General features: G+C 49.3%; 1 protein-coding gene across 3 annotated transcripts in view; it reads right to left on the bottom strand.

Moving 5' to 3' along the window:
• Positions 1-18,689, bottom strand: part of CGNL1 (cingulin like 1) — a 152,328-nt gene that overhangs the window by 26,336 nt on the left and 107,303 nt on the right. For all 3 annotated transcript variants that reach the window (XM_053928490.1, XM_053928491.1, XM_053928492.1), the window contains exons 9-10: positions 3,483-3,689; positions 2,504-2,608 (exon numbers count right to left, since the gene is read on the bottom strand). In XM_053928490.1, the coding sequence (XP_053784465.1) occupies positions 2,504-2,608; positions 3,483-3,689 (312 nt within the window). The remainder of the gene's footprint in view (positions 1-2,503; positions 2,609-3,482; positions 3,690-18,689) is intronic.

Here is an 18,689-nt window from a genome sequence, read left to right as displayed (position 1 = left end):
CAGAGCCTTTCACTACATGACTTAGTAATGCCCTGACTTGTTCGTATTAACAGTAACCAAGTGGCAGGTGACCCGAAGGGCTTAAGGAATGAGAGGCTGATCAGAAGGAAGCTGGTCTCCCAGACCCTTGTCACACGATGACCATGGACTGCAACCGTGGGAGCATCGGCGCTTTTTAATTCTGAAGTCCAATGTGGGGAGGTGAAGGTATGAAGAACACAAACCCTTAACCTTCCCTGCGGGAAAAAACTGTGGCTTCTCCAGAAAAGGTTTCTTCACTTCCCCATCTGCAGAGGCCATTTCTCAGGGAATCATAGACACTTCCACCTTGAATGAAGCTCTCAAGTCGATCTACATAGCAGCACAATCCTAGACCACGTGGTAGGAGTCCAGCAAATCAAAAACGGCATCGTTAGGACCCTCTGCCACTTTCTGATTGAGTCATAATAAGTCAGACCTAAGTTCACATGGTGTTTGTTCAGCTACTGAAGAGAAATATACGTCTCACACGTGAAGGTGCAGCAGATTGCTAGGGCAAAAAGGGTTTGAAATGTAAAATGCATATGTTGAGGGGAAAAGTTATTCTTTTCTCTTCCTCTCAGGGTTAAGTCCCCTTTCAGGGGCCAGCTTTGGGGAGAGAGCCACGCACACAGAGGTACCAAACTAAAGGAGCTCACTACCTGCTTCCAGATTTTGGAGAAAATGCAGTAATGTAGGGTGATGGTGCACTTTTCACAGAAATTTTTGAGACCAGATCATTCGGATGCCCTTTGAAAATCCCTGCTGACTGTGTTAACGTGGCCACACAGCGCACAGCGCACCCTCACCATCTCAACGCCCGGGAAAGCGGGATCCAACAAAAGTGGCAAATGAGGGTGATGTCCAAGGCAGGGCAGAGATCCAGAGGTGGGGCTGGGTCGGGCTTACACTGAGATCTTTGGGCCTTGAGGCCATCATCTGTTCTCTCCCCGTAAGTAACTGTGAGCCTGGGTTCACAGCTGGTGAACTACTTCCTTGTGTGTGAAACTTTCTGGTTTGACCAAAGGACGATGAAGACTGAGGGCCCGTACCAGCTGCCCCCAGTGCTCTGCACGCACGTGACACGAAGGTACAGGTTTTTGTCCCTGTAGAATACAAATGTTTCCTCTCCCTTGGTGTCCACAACTAGCTCAGATTTAAATCCCACTTGTTGGCGGCTGGGTTATAGTCATCACAGACCTTAAACAGCAGCACAGTGAAACTGCCATCCACTCAACATCAATGAACAGGAGTTTGTAGCAAAGACTGGATGGACAGAATGGCGGATGGATGGATGGGAGGGTGGGAGGAAGAGAGGGAGGGAGAGAGAGAGGGTGGAGAGGGAGAGAAAGCAAGAAATCTAAAGCAAGGATACTCAGACTCCACAGTCAGGAAAAACAGGCCTTACTACATACAAAAACAAGGTCTCTGTCCAAAGCCAGAAAGAAGGCAGTGATAGCCGATGGGGGAGGGCGGGGGAGGGCCCCTGAGTTATGGGGGACCTGCGTGAACGCTGGTACGCGCAGGCTCCCCTCCGCCACCCTGAAGAGAAACAGCTGAACACAGAAAGGAAGGCTGCCATCAGGCCTTTACCAATCCGGCTCTGGACTGCCGTCGGCGCTCACCACTTTCCTTGTGCTCCCCCCTCCGGCCCCCATGTTCCTGGTGGAAAACTTCAGCAGCCTCCTGTTAGACAACTGCTCAAACACACTGGCTTTCCCCCTGACAGTCACCCGAGGGAGGCTTGGTGCTGGTTCTTTAAAACCTGAGAGCAGGTCGAAGGAAGGATGTACCTGGATCACATGGAGGTCACTGTGCAAAGTGAACCTGAACTTCAGTGCAGGCTATTTTTTTTTTTTTTTTAAGAATGTACCTCAATCATGTTTCCTAACCTTCAAAATGAGAAAATCTAATTTTCTAAGAATCTACTGATTTTGAATAGAGATAGCTCTCTAGCTCCAAGAAAGCGACTTCCTCCTGCTCCTTCTAAAGCCATCTTCAAGGATGCACTCTCTGGAGTCCATTTGCCCAGAGGAGAGAGAAAATTGGCTTCTGCCAGACAGCCAACTCCACACTGCCTTGGGGACTGAGCCTGCCGGCTTTCTTACACAATTCATATTTTATCTTTGGAAAGTTGTCAAGCTCTTTAATGTGTAGGCCAGAAGTTTTCAACCTCTATAACTGACATGTGGGGACAAACAATTCGCTGCTGCCAGGGCTGTGCTGTGCTTCGTAACGTAGAATGTTTAGAAGCATCCCGGCCTTTACTCCCCAGCTGCCAGTAGTATCTCTCCTACTGTGACAACCAAAACTGTCTCCAGATACTACAAATGTCCTCCAGTTAAGGACCACTGGTTTAGAGGGCTACTTTGAGGTCAGCGTGGTTACTATTACGAAGGAGCGACCTGGAACGTGAGCACGAACGGCAATTTTGCTCTTGGGCTTCCTATGTGAGGGAATACAGACAACAGCCCTCAGCATTTACCTGAGCATCTTCTAGCTCACTCTCCAGGGTCCTTCTGGCTGCCGTGGCTTCTTTTTCTTCCTTTCTTGCACGCACGAGGGCCTCCTCTGATTGCCGAGCCTCCCCCTACGAGGACACATGGGGTCAGTGTGCGCTCAGATGTGAGCTGTGGCAGTGAAGCTGGCGCAGGGGCCTGAAAGGGGTGACAGGGACCTCCACTGACACGGCCAGCAGTGCCACGGGCCCGAGACAGCACACAGCAGCCATGTCCCTGGATGTCTGTACCTGTCTGAGTTCCGCACTCGGCCGGGATGTGAACATCTGAATCGGCCGGGATGTGAACATCTGAATCGCCTGGGATGGTTTTTTGAAAGCCCAAATATCCAGCCTCGCCCCTGGAGCAGGTGCTGAATAGACTCAGGCACGCAGAGTTTTGGAAAAGGCTCCCAGGTGTTTCTGACAGATGACTTCTGGTGGAACACACCTCCCTTTACATTTCTTCTGTCCTCTCTTTTCCTGTCAGCTGCCATCAGTACCTGTCTCTTGCAAACAGCCTCGCACCTCTAGAAACCCGGCAAACCAGAGAACTGGCCTGTGACTTCAAAACCCATCGACTGTATGTTAACAAAGGATAAATGGACACGAGAGAGAACGGACCTGACGGTGGTGTGCAGACGGCCTTTTCGGGACTGCGGAGGCCTCTGCTCAGCGTCCAAAGAAGAGCGTGTGTCTGACGTCTGTGTGAGTGGGGATTCCCGTGTCTTCGCATGCATGCCCACCCTGACCTCATCATCAGCCCTGTTCCCAGGCCTCGTTAGAAGCTCAGCTCCCATTTAAACCACTTGTAGAGAAAAAAAGGATTGGTGTGCAGAGAAGACATAGTCACAAGTGCTTTGACCTTTCCTACTAAATTATGACATCTCTTCCTGCCTCTGAACCACTCACATAAGAAAGAAGGATCACAGCTGCCCCAGCTGGGCATGAGGCCCAGGAGCCTCACCTCGTACTTCCTGAGGGCTTCCTTCGCCTTGGCTTCATCGTCTTTAAGGTCAGCAACCTGCCTCCGAAGCCGAGCAGTGCTCTGCTCCAGCTCTGCAAGGCTTCCACGCAGCTTCTCATTCTCCGCCTCCAGAGCCTTCACCTGTATCTCAGCCCCGAGCTGGGTTTGCTCGGAAGTGGTGCTCCGACTGGCCAGGACCTCGACATTCTGTTAAAAACAAGGAAACCAGTGTCAAGGGGCAGTTCCCAGCTCCGAGGATGGCTGACATTTATTAAAAACGCACGACGTGCCAGGCACCGTGCTAGGCCGGGGGTTGGCACACCACAGCCAGCAGGCCAAGTCCAACCCGCCACCTGCTGTGAAAAATGCAGTGTTATTGCAATGCCACCACCCCATTCATGGGTACCTGTCTGTGGCTTTCACGGTACAACAGCGGAGTGAGGGTTGTGGCCGAGACCACGAGGCCTGCGACGTCACAAAGCCTAACATATTTACTAATCTAGTTCTTTACAGGCAAAGCCTAGCCTGGGTGAAGCCCTTGACATCTAGAAGAGGCCCTTGTGCGTGCAAGGAAGGAAGGAAAGGAAGCCACAGCAGCCAGAAGGGTCCTGGAGCGTAAGCTAGAAGATGCTCGGGTAAACACTAAGGGCTCACACAGGATTCCAACCTGAAGACAACACTAGGAGGTGCGTACTATTATTATCACCATTTTAAAGGCAAAGAAACTGAGACTTAGGGAGATAAGGAACTTGTCCACGTTCACTTGGGAGGAAATGTATTCAGGCAGACTGAATCCATAGCCTGCTCGGTAGCCTGTAACCACTGCCTTCCAATGAGTTCATGTCCCTGGCCCCTCACCACATGCAGGGCCCCGTAGTGGAAGCTCTTGATAAAGGACAGTTTCTGTCCATAGATTTTCTTTAACGTTCAACACAAATCAGGAAATTAAAATTTGCTTAAATTATGATATACCTAGTGTAAGCTCTAGGCTCTATCATCTGAAAATGAGCCTGTGCTGCACACAATGCCTAGCAGAAAGGAATGGCAACAGTTATAGGATGGTTACTGCTCATTCCAGATGTCACATGGACGTTTACGTTTTGGCTCAGTCACCTGAAGCGGTGATAAGCGGCCTTGTCTAGAATGCCACCTCTCCTGCAGATTGCTCGGCTTCCATTTCTCCACTGGTACAATACTGCCAATGTTAGCAAAATGGATGCTCTCAGAACAGCGATGCAGGTGCCTGCAAGGAAAGGAAGGCCCGGGGAAGACAAGGTTCGGCTTCAAAGGCTACGCCACAGCCCGCCTGGGAGAGCTATCTGCCAGATTGCTTGCTTGCTTGTGTAGCTGTTCAGAAGGATCTTTAAATCTCTTAACAGTACAGTAAGGTGTATTACCCTGAACTTAACCAGTTAGAGAGTTTCAGAAAGCAGTACATCTTTTCGTAACCCACCTGTTTAATTCTATACATCTGGGGAAGCCCAGAGCCAAGCTACTGGAATCAGAACGCAGTTAGCCGACATGGTGAAGAGAACACTCAGGCCCAGCAGCTGGGATGTCTCAGGACAGTTTAGATATCATCTCCCCCTTAAACTAACAAGACGAATGAGGAGAAATCCAGTGTGGCTGAAAGCCTGAAGAGGGATCTGAAGAATCCAGGCACTGGTCAGACCAGGGAAAGAAAAAGTCTAGATTGCCCATTCCTGCCATAACTTTTCCATTAGAAGACACTGCAAAGCCGCCGTTGACGAGACCGTGTGGTACTGGCCTGAGGATGCACATATAGGTCAGTGGAACTGGAAGTCCACAAAGAAATCCTCACATCAGTTTATTTTCAACAAGGGCGCTCAAACAATCCAGTGGGGACAAACAGTCTTCAACAAATGCTGCTGGGAAATGTGGACAGACACAGCCACACGCAAAAACGAGCTCAACATGGACCACAGACCTAAATGTAAGCCCTAAAACTATAAAACCCTGAAAAGAAAACACAGGAGTAAATATTTGTGACCTCGGGTTAGGCAAGGGCTTCTTAGACACAATACCAAAAGCACAAGTGACAAAAGAAATCATAGATATATTACACTTCATCAAAATTAAGAAGTTTTGAGTTGCAAATGATACTTTCAATACAGTGAGAAGGCAATGCACAGAACGAGAGAAAATATTTATAAATCATATATCTGTAAAAAGACCCGTATCTAGAATATATAAGGAATTCTTACTCAGTAGTAAAAAGATAAATAACCCAATTAAAAATTGGGCAAAGGATCTGAGTACAAAGAAATCTTTCCAAAGAAAATACACAAAAGTCCAATAAGCACAGGAAAAATGCTCAATATTATTAGTTATAAGGGAAATGCAAATCAAAACCGTACGAAGATACTACTTCACACCCACTGGTATGGCTTTAATCAAAAAGACAGATAATAGCAAGTGTTGGCGAGAATGTGGGAAAATCGGAGCCCTCATACGTTGCTGATGGGAAAGCACAATGGCGCGACCACTTCAGAAACCACTTTGGCAATTCCTCAAAATGTTAAACAGCAATTCTACTCCTAAGCAGATACTTAAAGAAATGAAAACATGTGGCCACACAAAAACTTCACGGCAGCTTTGCTCGTGACCGCCCAAACCGGAAACAACCCAAACGCCCATCCACCGGTGAATGGGAAAGCAGAATGTGGTCTACCCATACAATGGAATATTTCGGAGGCTTAAAAAGAAACAAAGTACCAATATATACCACAACGCCAATACAGTTTGAAAACATTGTGCTACATGGCGGGAAAAAGCCATTCACAAAAGGTGACGTTTATGTGAAACGTCCAGAAGAGGCACATCAAGGGACAGAAGGTAGAGCAGGGGTTGACTAGGGCTGAGGGGAACAGGACGTTGGGGAGATGAAGAGCTGGGGTACAGGGTTTCTTTCTGGGGTGATGAAAATACTGTAGTGATGGTTGCACAGCTCTGTGAGCACAGTAAAACCACGGGATCGTGCACTCTAAATAGCTGAATCAGCATTTTAAACAGCTAATTTTTAAAAAAGAGGGGAAAAGACAACGGAAACCTGGAAGTGAAGTTGGGACGAAGTGGGAGAGGGGACACGTTTGTTCTGGGGGTCTGAGAGCTGCCCAGGCCCTAGGGAGAGGCAGGGGGACTAGAGATCGCTGCCTAAGTCAGCTGGTAAAGCGAGGAGCACTTACCTGTACAGTCTATGCTTTCTGGTTCATCGAGAAATCTCAGGAAGAACAAGGATACAAAACCAGATCTGGTTTAACCAGACTGGGGCCTAACTGGCACCCCCATCTGCTAGATAAAGGACTTTGAGCTGTGTTTTGATGTTTAGAACTTGGGATTTTCTGTCTCAAAGCTGTGGGGCACACAGTGAGTCCCGGGAGGGCTGACCAGCCAAGCAGATCGCTCAGGCGGCTATGACCGACAGGGCTCTGCTCCGGTCCCAGCTTTCTGTCTCACAGGGTGAGCGAGCGTGACTCCAGGGCAGCTTGTGTGTGCTGAGACACTCGGTCCTGTTTTGACTACTCGTAATATGTTTTTCGTGGTGTTTTCATTGTGTGGTAGACCACATTGTGTTGACAAATAAATTAACTTAATCCTCTGTTGACAAACCAGAATATTAAAAAGCAAACTGATGTAATCCTTCCTTGTCCTGACCCTGCCACACACACCCAGCCCAGTCCACTATTGTCTATGAAGCCCATAGGACACACTTTCCATGCCTGAAACCATCCCTGATTTGCCTGCAGAAGTCCTGGAATCTAAAACCATAAACACCATATCCCTTTGTTCAAGGCAAGTTCCACATGCAAGTTCTTCTCCATGACTTCCCAGTGAAAAGAAAATTGGTTGAGCCCTGGCTGGTGTGGCTCAGTGGAGTGAGTGCTGGCCTGTGAACCAGAGGGTCACCGGTTTGATTCCCAGTCAGGGCACATGCTTGGGGTGCAGGCTAGGTCCCCAGTGGGGGGCACATGAGAGGCAACTACACACTGATGTTTATTAAAAAGGAAAAAAAAAGAAAAGAGAAGAACGTTGGCCAAGAGGATCTCCAAAAGCCCTCTAACTTGGAACTTTGATCTATGCATCACCTTTTCCAAATGCTGACATTTGTATCTGGAGAATGTGGCAAACGCAGCAGAACTCCGCCAAGACCAGGGCTGGTGAAGGTCTACTCAGACAGGTCACGGGGGCAAACACTGCTGACCTCACGTAAGCTGCTGGTGCTACATTTCAGTGATTCTGTGCTCGTATGTCCTGAGTGCCGTGACAAGATCGGCGAGGATGTTCCATCACAAATAAAACCAAAGAGCACGCAGTTTCTAACGATTCATTCAGCAGGTCACATAACCTATGTAATATTTATTTTTCAAAAGGATTATACCAATTTGCTTTTTAATATTTTAACTATTGTTCAGTGATCAGTAGGTAACAAAAATCAATTTGAATTCCTCCGCCACGCCGAGAGGTTGAAACACCACATGAGGTCAACACCGCAAAGGCAAAAGTAGCACAGGAGCTACGTTCCGCTGTTTTTCAAGATCAGACCATTCCCTAAGGTCGTACTGACATGCCCTCTGTACCCATCAGACAGTCAAGGTCCTCGGCTGGGTGGCACAGTGTGTGGGTGGCGTATGGAGACAGGTTGCCCCAGCCACTGCTAGCGGGGCTGGACACTGCTCTGAGCCCCCAGAGGGCCATTTGGTGTCAATCAAGAGGATAATGGACATTCTCTTCTACTCAGCAACATCCCCTCCAGCACTTACCCTACAAGTGTGCAAAGTGACATAAACACAAGTGATTAACTGCGGCACTGTAACAGCAAAAGGTTGGAAACACCTACATGCCAACTAATCACACACTTGTTAAATAAGTTATATCCACTCAATTAAAAAAATGGAATAAGAAAGCGAGAAAAATGCAAGGAACAGAATATTACACATGGCTTATTTCTGTTTGCATAAAAAGGAGTTGGGGGAGAATAAACATGTACGTGCTCAGCTACACAAGAAACTGGTAACGCTGACTGACTGGTGGTGAGGGAGGGGTCGGAAGGAAGCAAAGGCAAGTACTCCATTGCAAACCTCTTACAACTTTTGAATTTGAAATGACGGAAATTCAACAATTTTTAAATATATTCTTTGTTTCAAAACACGGATTATCCATGGCCGCAGGCACTTGGAAGACAACCACCTCCCCCGCCCAGTTCTCGCCCCCTCCAGCCTCTAGAAGCCCTTCCCCAGCACACTCAGATGCCTCTGGGCTGGGAAAGAGAGCAGCGCTGGAGCCCGGGAGCAGCTGTGCAAACACAGCGCTACGCCAACTCTCCCACACTGGTTGCACAGCTAAGAAACTCCTTCTCACCACATATAGCGGGAGAGTGGAAGCGGCCCAGATGGCCCCGGACGTGCACTTACGTGAGTGCTTCTGTGAAGTTTCCACCCAAGCCACCCTCAGGCAGAGAAGTCCAGTGTGGGGTGATGAGAGACATCCAAGGGACTGCGGAGAATTGCTTTCAAGACTTGGGTTTTTCCATCACAAATACATGTACGTTGTGCATTTGACACCCTGACATTTGTCATTCTACTCCAGGTCTCTTTTTATATTACGATACTATGTCATCGGTGTTCCGGGAAAATGTGCCACTTCTACCCTGGGGCTGTGCCAAGCACTCTCCCCACCCACCGCCCACCCAGCACTTGTGCTCACGCCCCAGCCCAAGAAGCACAGACATAAGTCATCTCAAGAGTGGAGTTCTCGGTTTGAATTCTAAAACTGCGTATCTAACCGGGTGGAAGAAAAAGCAGTCTCTAATCCAGGCGGTGCCCCTTTCTGGGGCCTTTCATTCGGCCTGGCCTCGAGTCTTAGTTTCCTCATTTGCAAAGGGGGGATGAAGTTGTCTAACTTGTAAACTACTGGAAATAGCTAGTAAAATGAGGTGACAGCTCTTACAGTGGCCCTTGTTATGACTACCAGGCTGATGAAACGCACACGTGTTTCCAGAAGGGCAGGGAGGGACTTTGCATGGCTCACCCACTGTGGTTCTGAAGCCCCAAGCTTAGCTTCTGTTAGCAAAGTGCACATCTTCACCAGCTAATACCAGGCCTAGGTTTCTCAAAAGTGGACATCGGGATCTCCAGTCTCTCCAGGGCAACTCGCCACACAAAGTAGATGACCCCCTTCCTATTTCCAGGGCAAGTCAGGTTTCTTGGTTGGCTATTTCATTAAAACTTTAGCCCCATTGCCCAGTCAAGGATCGTCTGGTAAACTGATGGCAACTAAGAAGTCTCCCAAAACAGACAAACAGCGTGTTTCAGCGTGCTGAATTGCTAAATTTCCACTACTTCTGAAATGGTTGGCTTTTAACCATAGGCTCCAATTACTGATTTAAAAGGGGGTTGGGAGGAGGAATGTTCAATTGTATCTCACCCACACAGGTCACCATCTTTGCCAAGTACCACCATTCACTGCAAATAATGACCTGCTCATGAGCTGGCACATGTTCACGAGTTAACCCCCACATTTAGAAATGGTCACAGTGTCCCTTGGGGCCAAGGGAAACTTTTATCCGTGACAAGTAGAAAACTCGCAAATAGCACCACACGTGGCCACATTCGAGTGTTTTCCTGGTCCAAAGACACTGAGAGGCTTTCCTTGCAGGGGCACAGACCTGACACCTCACCCAGGTTTGCTCCTAATGGACAAGTAACCTCACAGGACAGGGTCCTCTTGGGTTGTCCCAGTGCAGACCCAACAAGCAGACACCGCAGGCCTGACTAGTTAACGCGGCCTCTGGTACTGCCAGCTTTTGTTTCTCTTCTGTCTGCCTGTTTTGCTGAATGAGTGAAAACAGCTGAGGCGTGGAGGCCCAGAGTCCAGGGAGTGGAATGTGGGTTTGTCAGTTCCACGTCAGTGCCGCCCCACACTCCACTGTGTTGAGGCTGCAGGATCTCGGCTGACGGGCACCCTGAGAGTCCCCTGGGTCAGGTCATCTGCTGGGAGGTGACTGACCCTTTTCACCATCCACTTTCATTTACAACAATGAGGGCCTGGCTCACAAATATAATGAGTCTCTTTCTCACTCTGAATGTGTGAAGAACCAGGTCCCCTGGACTGTGTCTTCAACTTCCCCCTCACCTGAGCAACAGTGAACTATTTTGGAACAGAAATGACATCTATCTTAGTCATAACCTGCTCATTTCATCTCTTTCCCCTCGTCACTTGTGAATATCACTGCACAGGGGCCTCTAAGTCAGGGCTTCTTGCATTTTAATGAGCATAGGACTCTCCTGGGGATCTCATTAAATCAGTGCTCATTCTGACTCGGGATGGATGGAGCAGGGCCCGGACTCTATTTCTAACAAGCTCCCAGGTGGTGTGTGGCTCCCACTTTGAGCAGTGAGGTCTGGCCTGAGGAGAGGCTGCTCTGACCTCAGGGCCACCCTGCAGAGGTTCCAGCTCACAGCCCATCTGTCGAGTCCTTTGTGCCCTTTGGTGTGACTCCAGTGCCAGGGTTTGGGTGTCAGGTGCTCCTGCAGCCTGTGCAGCCAACTCATACTGGGACCTCTGCAAACCCTTGACCCCTCTGAGCTCAATTCACATCCTTAAAGAAAGTGTAATGGGTAATACCGGCTCTAAATGGGTCAGAAAAATCCAAAAGGGAAGGTGATATATGAAAGCTTTAAAAAGATGAAATCACTACACTAATGTACATTGGTGGGTTTTTCTTCCTCCTTTTTGACTCAGCCTACTACTGTTCGGTGAAGGAGGGGGGATTGAGCCATTGAAAAACCCCATTTCCAAAAGCCCTCTTCCGAGAACGACATCAGTTTCCAAAAATTCCCTCACTGTATTTCCCAAATGCCAACACCATTCCTTTCTAACACATTTGCAGTTCAGGCTGCACTGATTATACAGTTGGATAAGCTCTTTTTATTTTTGTTTGTGTTTGTGTCTGTGTGTTGGTTTTCAGCAAGAGAGTAGTGCATGAAAGAGATGGGAGCAAATGTGGCAAAGACGGAGAGGGTACTCATCACCACCGCCCCAAGCATGTTCAAGGCAGAGTTGCTTCCAAAGCCAAGAGGAGCGGAGGTTAATATCCATGTCCCTGTGTCAGACCATGTGGATTCTGGACCAGGCACTGCTAATGACTTACTGCATGACCACTTCAGGCAAGTCGTTCGGCCTCCATCTGCCTTCAGTTTCCTCCTCTGGGACTTGAAGCGGTCAGTCCAGCTCATTCCAACGTCTCTGCCAGCTCTACAGCTGGGGTCCCAGAATGAACTTGAAGAAACTGGGCAGCATTAGGCAATCATGGAATTAAACTAAGAAGTTTTACTCCTAAAACAGTATGCTTCAATTTCATCTTCAAATGCTGGCAGCTAAGCTCAGAGCATGCTTACCAGTGTCCCTGCCACAGACTGGAGCTCGAGGCTGTATCTACAGGCAGGCAACTTCCTGCCACGGAGCAGGGCAAAGAGTTCTTCGCGCATCCTCTTCCCCGTGGTCCTAACTTCCCGTACCTCCCCGAGTATAAATGTATCATGCTTGATGAAGACTTTGTTTACATTCTAATTTTTTTTCATTGTTCTGGTGGTGATTTTCCTGCTATAAAACCACCTAAAAGATATTCCCTTTTAATCATACCTGTAACTCAGTGATTACATAGGTTAAAAATATCATTGATTTTCCTCACAATCTCTTCATGAGATAAGTCAGTATGCTTCCCTTTACATAGTTAAAAACCAGCAAGATTTGTTCTCGGCGTGGCCTGTAATTCGGACACAGGTCCAAGACAAAAGTTATGCTAATAAAATACCTCACGCTTGCTCACAGAAGGTATTTGACATAGGTGCTCATTTAAGTCATGCAGTAAACCTACAGAAATAACCACGGTGGAGATAAAAAATACCTATGATAAAAATACTCTGCACTTATCTAGGTCAAGTGATTTTCCCAAGAGGCAACATGCTCAACAGTTCAGGCCCTGACGTATGGTGTGATTCCAGTGCTATGAAATGTCCACAATAGGCAGATCCATAGAGAAGGAAAAAAGGCTAGCAGCTGCCAGGGGTGGGGGAAGAGGGGACTTCAAATGGAAGTGGTTTCACTGGAGGGTGATGGACATTTTTCAAACCTGGGGCAGCGGTTAACAGTTGCCCAACACTGAGAATTAAACAAACCACTAAATTGTACACTCTAACATGGTGAAAATGGTGAATTTTATGTCATGTAAATGTTACCTCAATAAAAACAAAAGGGAAAAAAAGAGGTTAGGCCTTGGAGTCAGCCAACTTGGACTAGCCCTGCTTGTTTCTTGCTAAGTCTTGGTGTTCCCCTTGTTCTGCTGGATGAACGGCAGCATGCTGTACGTGTGCAGCACCCTCTGAGTGTGCGGCATGCTGTAAGTGTGCAGCACTCTCTAAGTGTGCGGCATGCTGTACGTGTGCAGCACCCTCTGAGTGTGCAGCATGCTGTAAGTGTGCAGCGCCCTCTAAGTGTGCAGCACCCTCTGAGTGTGCGGCATGCTGTAAGTGTGCAGCACACTCTAAGTGTGCAGCACCCTCTGAGTGTGCGGCATGCTGTACGTGTGCAGCACCCTCTGAGTGTGCGGCATGCTGTAAGTGTGCAGCACTCTCTAAGTGTGCGGCATGCTGTACGTGTGCAGCACCCTCTGAGTGTGCGGCATGCTGTAAGTGTGCAGCGCCCTCTAAGTGTGCAGCACCCTCTGAGTGTGCGGCATGCTGTACGTGTGCAGCACCCTCTGAGTGTGCGGCATGCTGTAAGTGTGCAGCATGCTGTAAGTGTGCAGCACCCTCTGAGTGTGCGGCATGCTGTAAGTGTGCAGCACGCTCTAAGTGTGCAGCGCCCTCTGAGTGTGCGGCATGCTGTAAGTGTGCAGCACTGCTTCAGCAGCACAGTTAAGAACTCCATCGATGATACAGCTGCATATTAAGGTCAGGTGGCCAAAAGCTGCACAGCTGGGACTTGCACTCAGCCCTCCGACTCCCTGTGATCTCTGCCACGTGCTTCCAGGTTTTTCTGAGTGGGGCTGCGTCCTCACGGAAAATTTGCCACAGTCAACCAGAGAAGAGACTGCCAACTGGGGGCTTTAGCTATGTCCACACACAGTGATTTAAAGGGGGAAAAATGAATATATGCAATTATATCATAAAAACAGCATTCCACCAACATCTCTGAAACAGAGCCCTGGGTTATACATTTTTAATTATGCTTTTGACTTTATTTATTTTTTTTACCCCACTCCTCAAAAAATTCTCCCCAGCTTCCCCAGGTCCTCACGGTTTCCAGCAGATAAAAAGAGCCTCACATTACATAAGACACCACTTCCTTCACCACAATGGCCACGGTATAAGCTAATCTTGTGACCAGCAAGTAAAAGTTCTGTTTATAGAATCGCACATCCCCCCACGGTGCAGTTAGCCCTTCAAGGAGCTGCTGGCTGGCGGAAGGGACTCCACCCAGGCAGTACCATGTGTCCAGAGCTCTGCGTCACTAGGAAGATCTGGGGGAGTAGTGGCAGGAAAAAGCAGGGGTGAGACACCCCTTAGAGTCGCTTTGTGGCTGACAGACCAGATGGCTTTACAAATGGTTAAAGTCAGCTCGCTGTCAACACACATGTCCGACAGGTTGAGCAGGATTCCTGAAGACAGAATGTAAACAAGCAGGTTCTCCAGAGGACGGCCTACTGGGGAGCTGTGGGGACCCCTCCAAGATAAACTAAAGGCTCAGCCTGGAAGCCAACGGGTCCTGATGGAGCCCACAGTTCTATACTGTTCCCTTCCCAGAAATCCTGTTATTTATGAAAGCAGATCCTTCAACTTGCCCCATTTTGTTTCTCTCATATTTCCGTAAATGATGGGGGGGTGGGAATCAGCCCTAAGTTGTAGAAATCATGCCATTTAAAACATTTTAATGACAATGCTTAGATCAAAAACTTTCAATTAGGCTTTGCCTTTATTATTATTTTAAAGCAATTGGTCACTCTCATTCCGATGCCCCTTCACACCTCCAAGCTAGAACAAATTTCCATGCAGAAAATCATCACTCTTTCCTTTGTCTTCCTACCTCCATGGCCACAAGAACTGGAGGAAAAAAAGGAGACTTGGCATCACATGGTTGGGAGGCAGGAGGCTGGGCAAATACTCTCACCCGCTTTGAAGCTGGTTCCCACAGCCTTCAGAGTTAAGACATATAAGAGCAACCTTTATTTATTTCCTCTTTCAAAGACGTTGGCTGTTCCCTCAGAGTTGAGCAGACCGGGTTCCGGCAGAGACCACGGTGTCCGGCTTCCTCCTTGCGGGCCAGCCTGCTGGGGTCAGCAGCCAGCTCCAAGTGAGAGCACAGGGAGCATCACCGGCCCCCTCTGAGGTTTTTATCCAAGTAACAGTGGCTCTGAATCGCAATTTGGTTCCCTTAAGGGGGGGTGGTGTTTCGGATCCACTCACTGCATGGATCAAGGAAAATGAAAGACAATGGTGCCAAATGTCAAAACAAGAGTCACTAAGCAAACAGTGTCCAGGAAGGAATGAGCGTGTACCACCCAGAAGCTACAGACTATAAATCACAGATTTCCTCCCAGACAGCCTTGAAGGAGGTGGGGTGACTTTTTGGACCAATTGTTTCCCGGCCATGGCTGCAGGCAGCGCTCTCACTCAGTGCCCCTGTTTGTGAATGAAGGGAGAACACAATGCCACCCTCCCCCTCAGGATTTCTGGGACAGACGGGGTGGGGGAGGGGGGACAAATACCCAAGTCTGATCAAAGACCTGCCCCAGGGCTGCTCGAGGGCCAGGGCCCATCAGTTTTTTAAAAAGCCATTTGGGCACCTGCCATAGAGGTCCCCGTGTCACCATGGCGGTCGCTAGTGCTGCTCGCCAGACCTTTCAGTCCTTCTCCCCTCCAGGCACATGTATGGTCCTACTTGCTTGCCCCCAAACTCAGGTATGGCCGTATGACTGGCTTTGGCCAGTGAAATCCAAGTGCAGGTAACAGGTGTCATACCTGGGTACGAGCTCTAAGAGCCAGACAGTGATTCACCACGTGCCCCTGCCCTGCCGCAGCGATCACGGACCACAGGGTCCCCCCGGCAACTCTGATGAGCAAAACAACCTCCACCCACACACCACCATGACCCACAGGAGAAACAACATGAGCATGAGAGCAGCTTTTCTTACTTAAGCCTCTGAGAGCTGCGCTGTTTGTTGTTGCAGCGAGACCTAGCCCACCCCATGGTGAAATGACCTACTTGCAGGTTCCGCCCAGCCCACTTAGAGCACTGAGGATATCACAAGCTTTGGCCGAAAGAGCCAGTAGCATCGTGACAAGGAAAGAGTATGGCTTCTAGAGTCACACAGACTTGGGTTAAAATACTGACTCTGCCACCTACTAGCCACGTGACTCTGAGCCACTCAATGACACTTTACTGAGCTGCAATGTCCTGAAATGGCGATTTCAGGGGCGTGTTGGGGATTAAAGGTAACGTGTATAAAGTGTGTACCACGTGGCCAGGTGTGCCATTGCACTAAGGAAACAGCAGTGATTATAGTGTCCCTCAGCTTGATCTCCACTCTGCTTTGTTTGCTCGCCAGCTGTGGAACAGGAACCTCTGCTTCCTCGCTGCAGAGCAGGGAGGTAATGCTCGGTTTCCTCCCAGTGTGGTCACAAGGGCTCAGAGAGAGAATGTCAGGCCAGCCCCAGGAGGCAGCTGCCTGGTACACGAGGACTCCCCACCATCCCCTCTACTCTCAGCCCTTCGTCTAGCCTGCCCCAAGTGAGACCTGGAACACTAGGTGCCAGTGAATAGGAAGGGCCCAGTCCTCTGCCCCTGCTCCAGACAGCCCTGCAGGCCTCAGCTGACAGGAGGCCTACACCTCACCCCACCCCACATACTGGACCACAGCACTGTCTCTGTCAGGGGTTCTGACCTTGGGGACCCCCCACACCAACCTGACCCCTGAGAGAGCCACACCAGCTCAGGTGACCCTTGGGTTTGAGAAGCTCTCTTGATTATTATTTACAGAGATCTGGCCCATCCCTGGGGCCAACTCTGCAGGAGTGGAGGAGGTCCCTCCCAAAAGCCCCTACTGACTACGGCTGAGGGTTCCAAAAGCCTGGCGGCCCAGCACAGGCCCAGCCCTGACAGTTACAGCACTTCAATGAGGCTATGGGGAGTCACAGACCCCATATCTAGGAAAACCTGCTATTTGCCTCCAGACCCTGGCCAAGCACCAAGGGCATCCTGAATTGTGTGTCCTTAGATGGTAGCTCAGTAAAAGGCAATCAGTGGTACAGAAACATCCCAGCTGCTCAAAAACATCCAGCATGGCTTACTGCAAGGGACGCTGGAGGGAGGAGGGAGTGGAGGGAGTGGGCGCCCCAGTCCCAGGGCAGCCCCTCACTAGCTGTTTGTCCTGAGACAAGTCACAGCCTCTCTGAGCCACATTTCCACAGCCGTCAAATGTCAGGGGGAAAGGGAATACAAGCAAGAATTGCACAGTCAACATCAATTGTCTACACTCAATAATTACACAAACCAACAAGACGCATTGCCATTCTTGAGGAGTTTGAAAGTCCACAAGAGTTAAACATGTTCACAACTGAACTGTAAGTAATTGTGGCCTAAGGAGAGAGTCCGGAGCACAACGGTCCAAAGGCCTCTAAGATCGCTTCCACCCCTGTGATTAAGAATCTGGTACCCAAACGGCACATGAATGTTACTTCCTCTCAGGCCTGCCAAAGTTTCCATCTCTCCAGATACGCTCACACACACCTGGGTAGTCACTCACTCACTCATTCATTCATATCTCATTCACTCATAACGTGGTAGAATGCCAGTGCTACCTGGGACACCAAATTTCTTGGGTTAAATTTCTCTGATTTAAACCCCAATCTGAATTTCCAATATCCCTCTAACCCCACCCCCCACCATATCTTTGGCAGATAAGCAGCTGCCCAGCCTCTGCTCCCGGGATCTGGGATCTGGAAACACACTACGGCTCCAAACACGCCTTTCCATTTGCTGACAGCTCTCAGGAATGGAAATGTCTCTTTCATGCTGAGCTGTTATCTGCATTCCTACAACCTCACTGGGACCAACCAAGCAAGCACAGTACAGTTCTGCCTCCAAAGAACAGCCTTTTTAACACTTAAAGCCTTGAGACCTCCCTCACACCATCGTATTTGGTCTTTTCTTCTCTAGGCTAAACTTTCAAAGGTCCTTCCTCACCCACCAGGACTAGTACCAAGAACTCCCTCACAGTGTGGGGCCCTGAAACAAAACAACACCTCCTGAAGAGTCTGGTCTGCTGTCTTCCTGACTGTCCACCACCCCAGGCTCCCCAGACAAAGTCTCCCAGTAAATAAAATAGATCCCGCATAGATACGTGTCTTCATAGACACCAAGGACAAAACCTGGTGCTTGAACAAGTCCACAAGCCAAAGAAAGCTTCGTCCACCTTGAGACACACAGACATGCATTCGGGGTGACCAACCTGCGGACCGCGGGCCGCCTGTGGCTCAGGATGGCTATGAATGTGGCTCCTCTTGCTCCTCTCCCTCCCCATCTGGGTACCCTTGACACCCCTCTGACTGGCATGCATTTCTCAGATAGCTTTTGGGATCTCAGCCCATCACCCCAAAGCCATTCTCTTTGTTGGTAAAGTTCTGACCCCTTAATTCTTTTGGGGGGAAGGAGACAACATTTTCTTCCCTTAGCCTGCTCTCCCTTCCACACCTCTCTCCCTCTATGGCGAGTGAGCTCCAACCCCACCCATCTCATTCTGGGGCTGCACCTGGGGAACTGGACCAGGGGCCCAATTCACCACTGGCCCCAGGTGAGCTGCTGGTCACATCCCAAGGACAAGTCTCTTAAGCCAGGCAGACATAACAACAGCTACAGAGAGCTTGATCCAGACACGGTGCTGACTTCCAAGGGCATCTCACTTAACTCTTAAGTTAGTCCCTCAGAGAGGAACTGGTATGTCCTTTTCTTGTAAGTGAGGAAATGGAGGTCCTGAGAGGGTAAGTAACTAGCTTAAGGTCTCAAGGCTAGCAGGCAGTAGAGCCTGGATGCAACCCCAGGAGGCCTGACTTGAGAACCTAACAGGCAGAAAACTAGACTGAGCTCTTTACAGGCAGGGCCTGCACCTCGCTGTGGGTCCAGCACAGCACC

This window comes from Desmodus rotundus, chromosome 7, assembly GCF_022682495.2.
Source record: "Desmodus rotundus isolate HL8 chromosome 7, HLdesRot8A.1, whole genome shotgun sequence".
Lineage (NCBI taxonomy): Eukaryota > Metazoa > Chordata > Mammalia > Chiroptera > Phyllostomidae > Desmodus > Desmodus rotundus.
The sequence above is the reverse complement of the archived record's forward strand: the minus strand, read 5'-3'. Positions and strand labels throughout refer to the sequence as shown.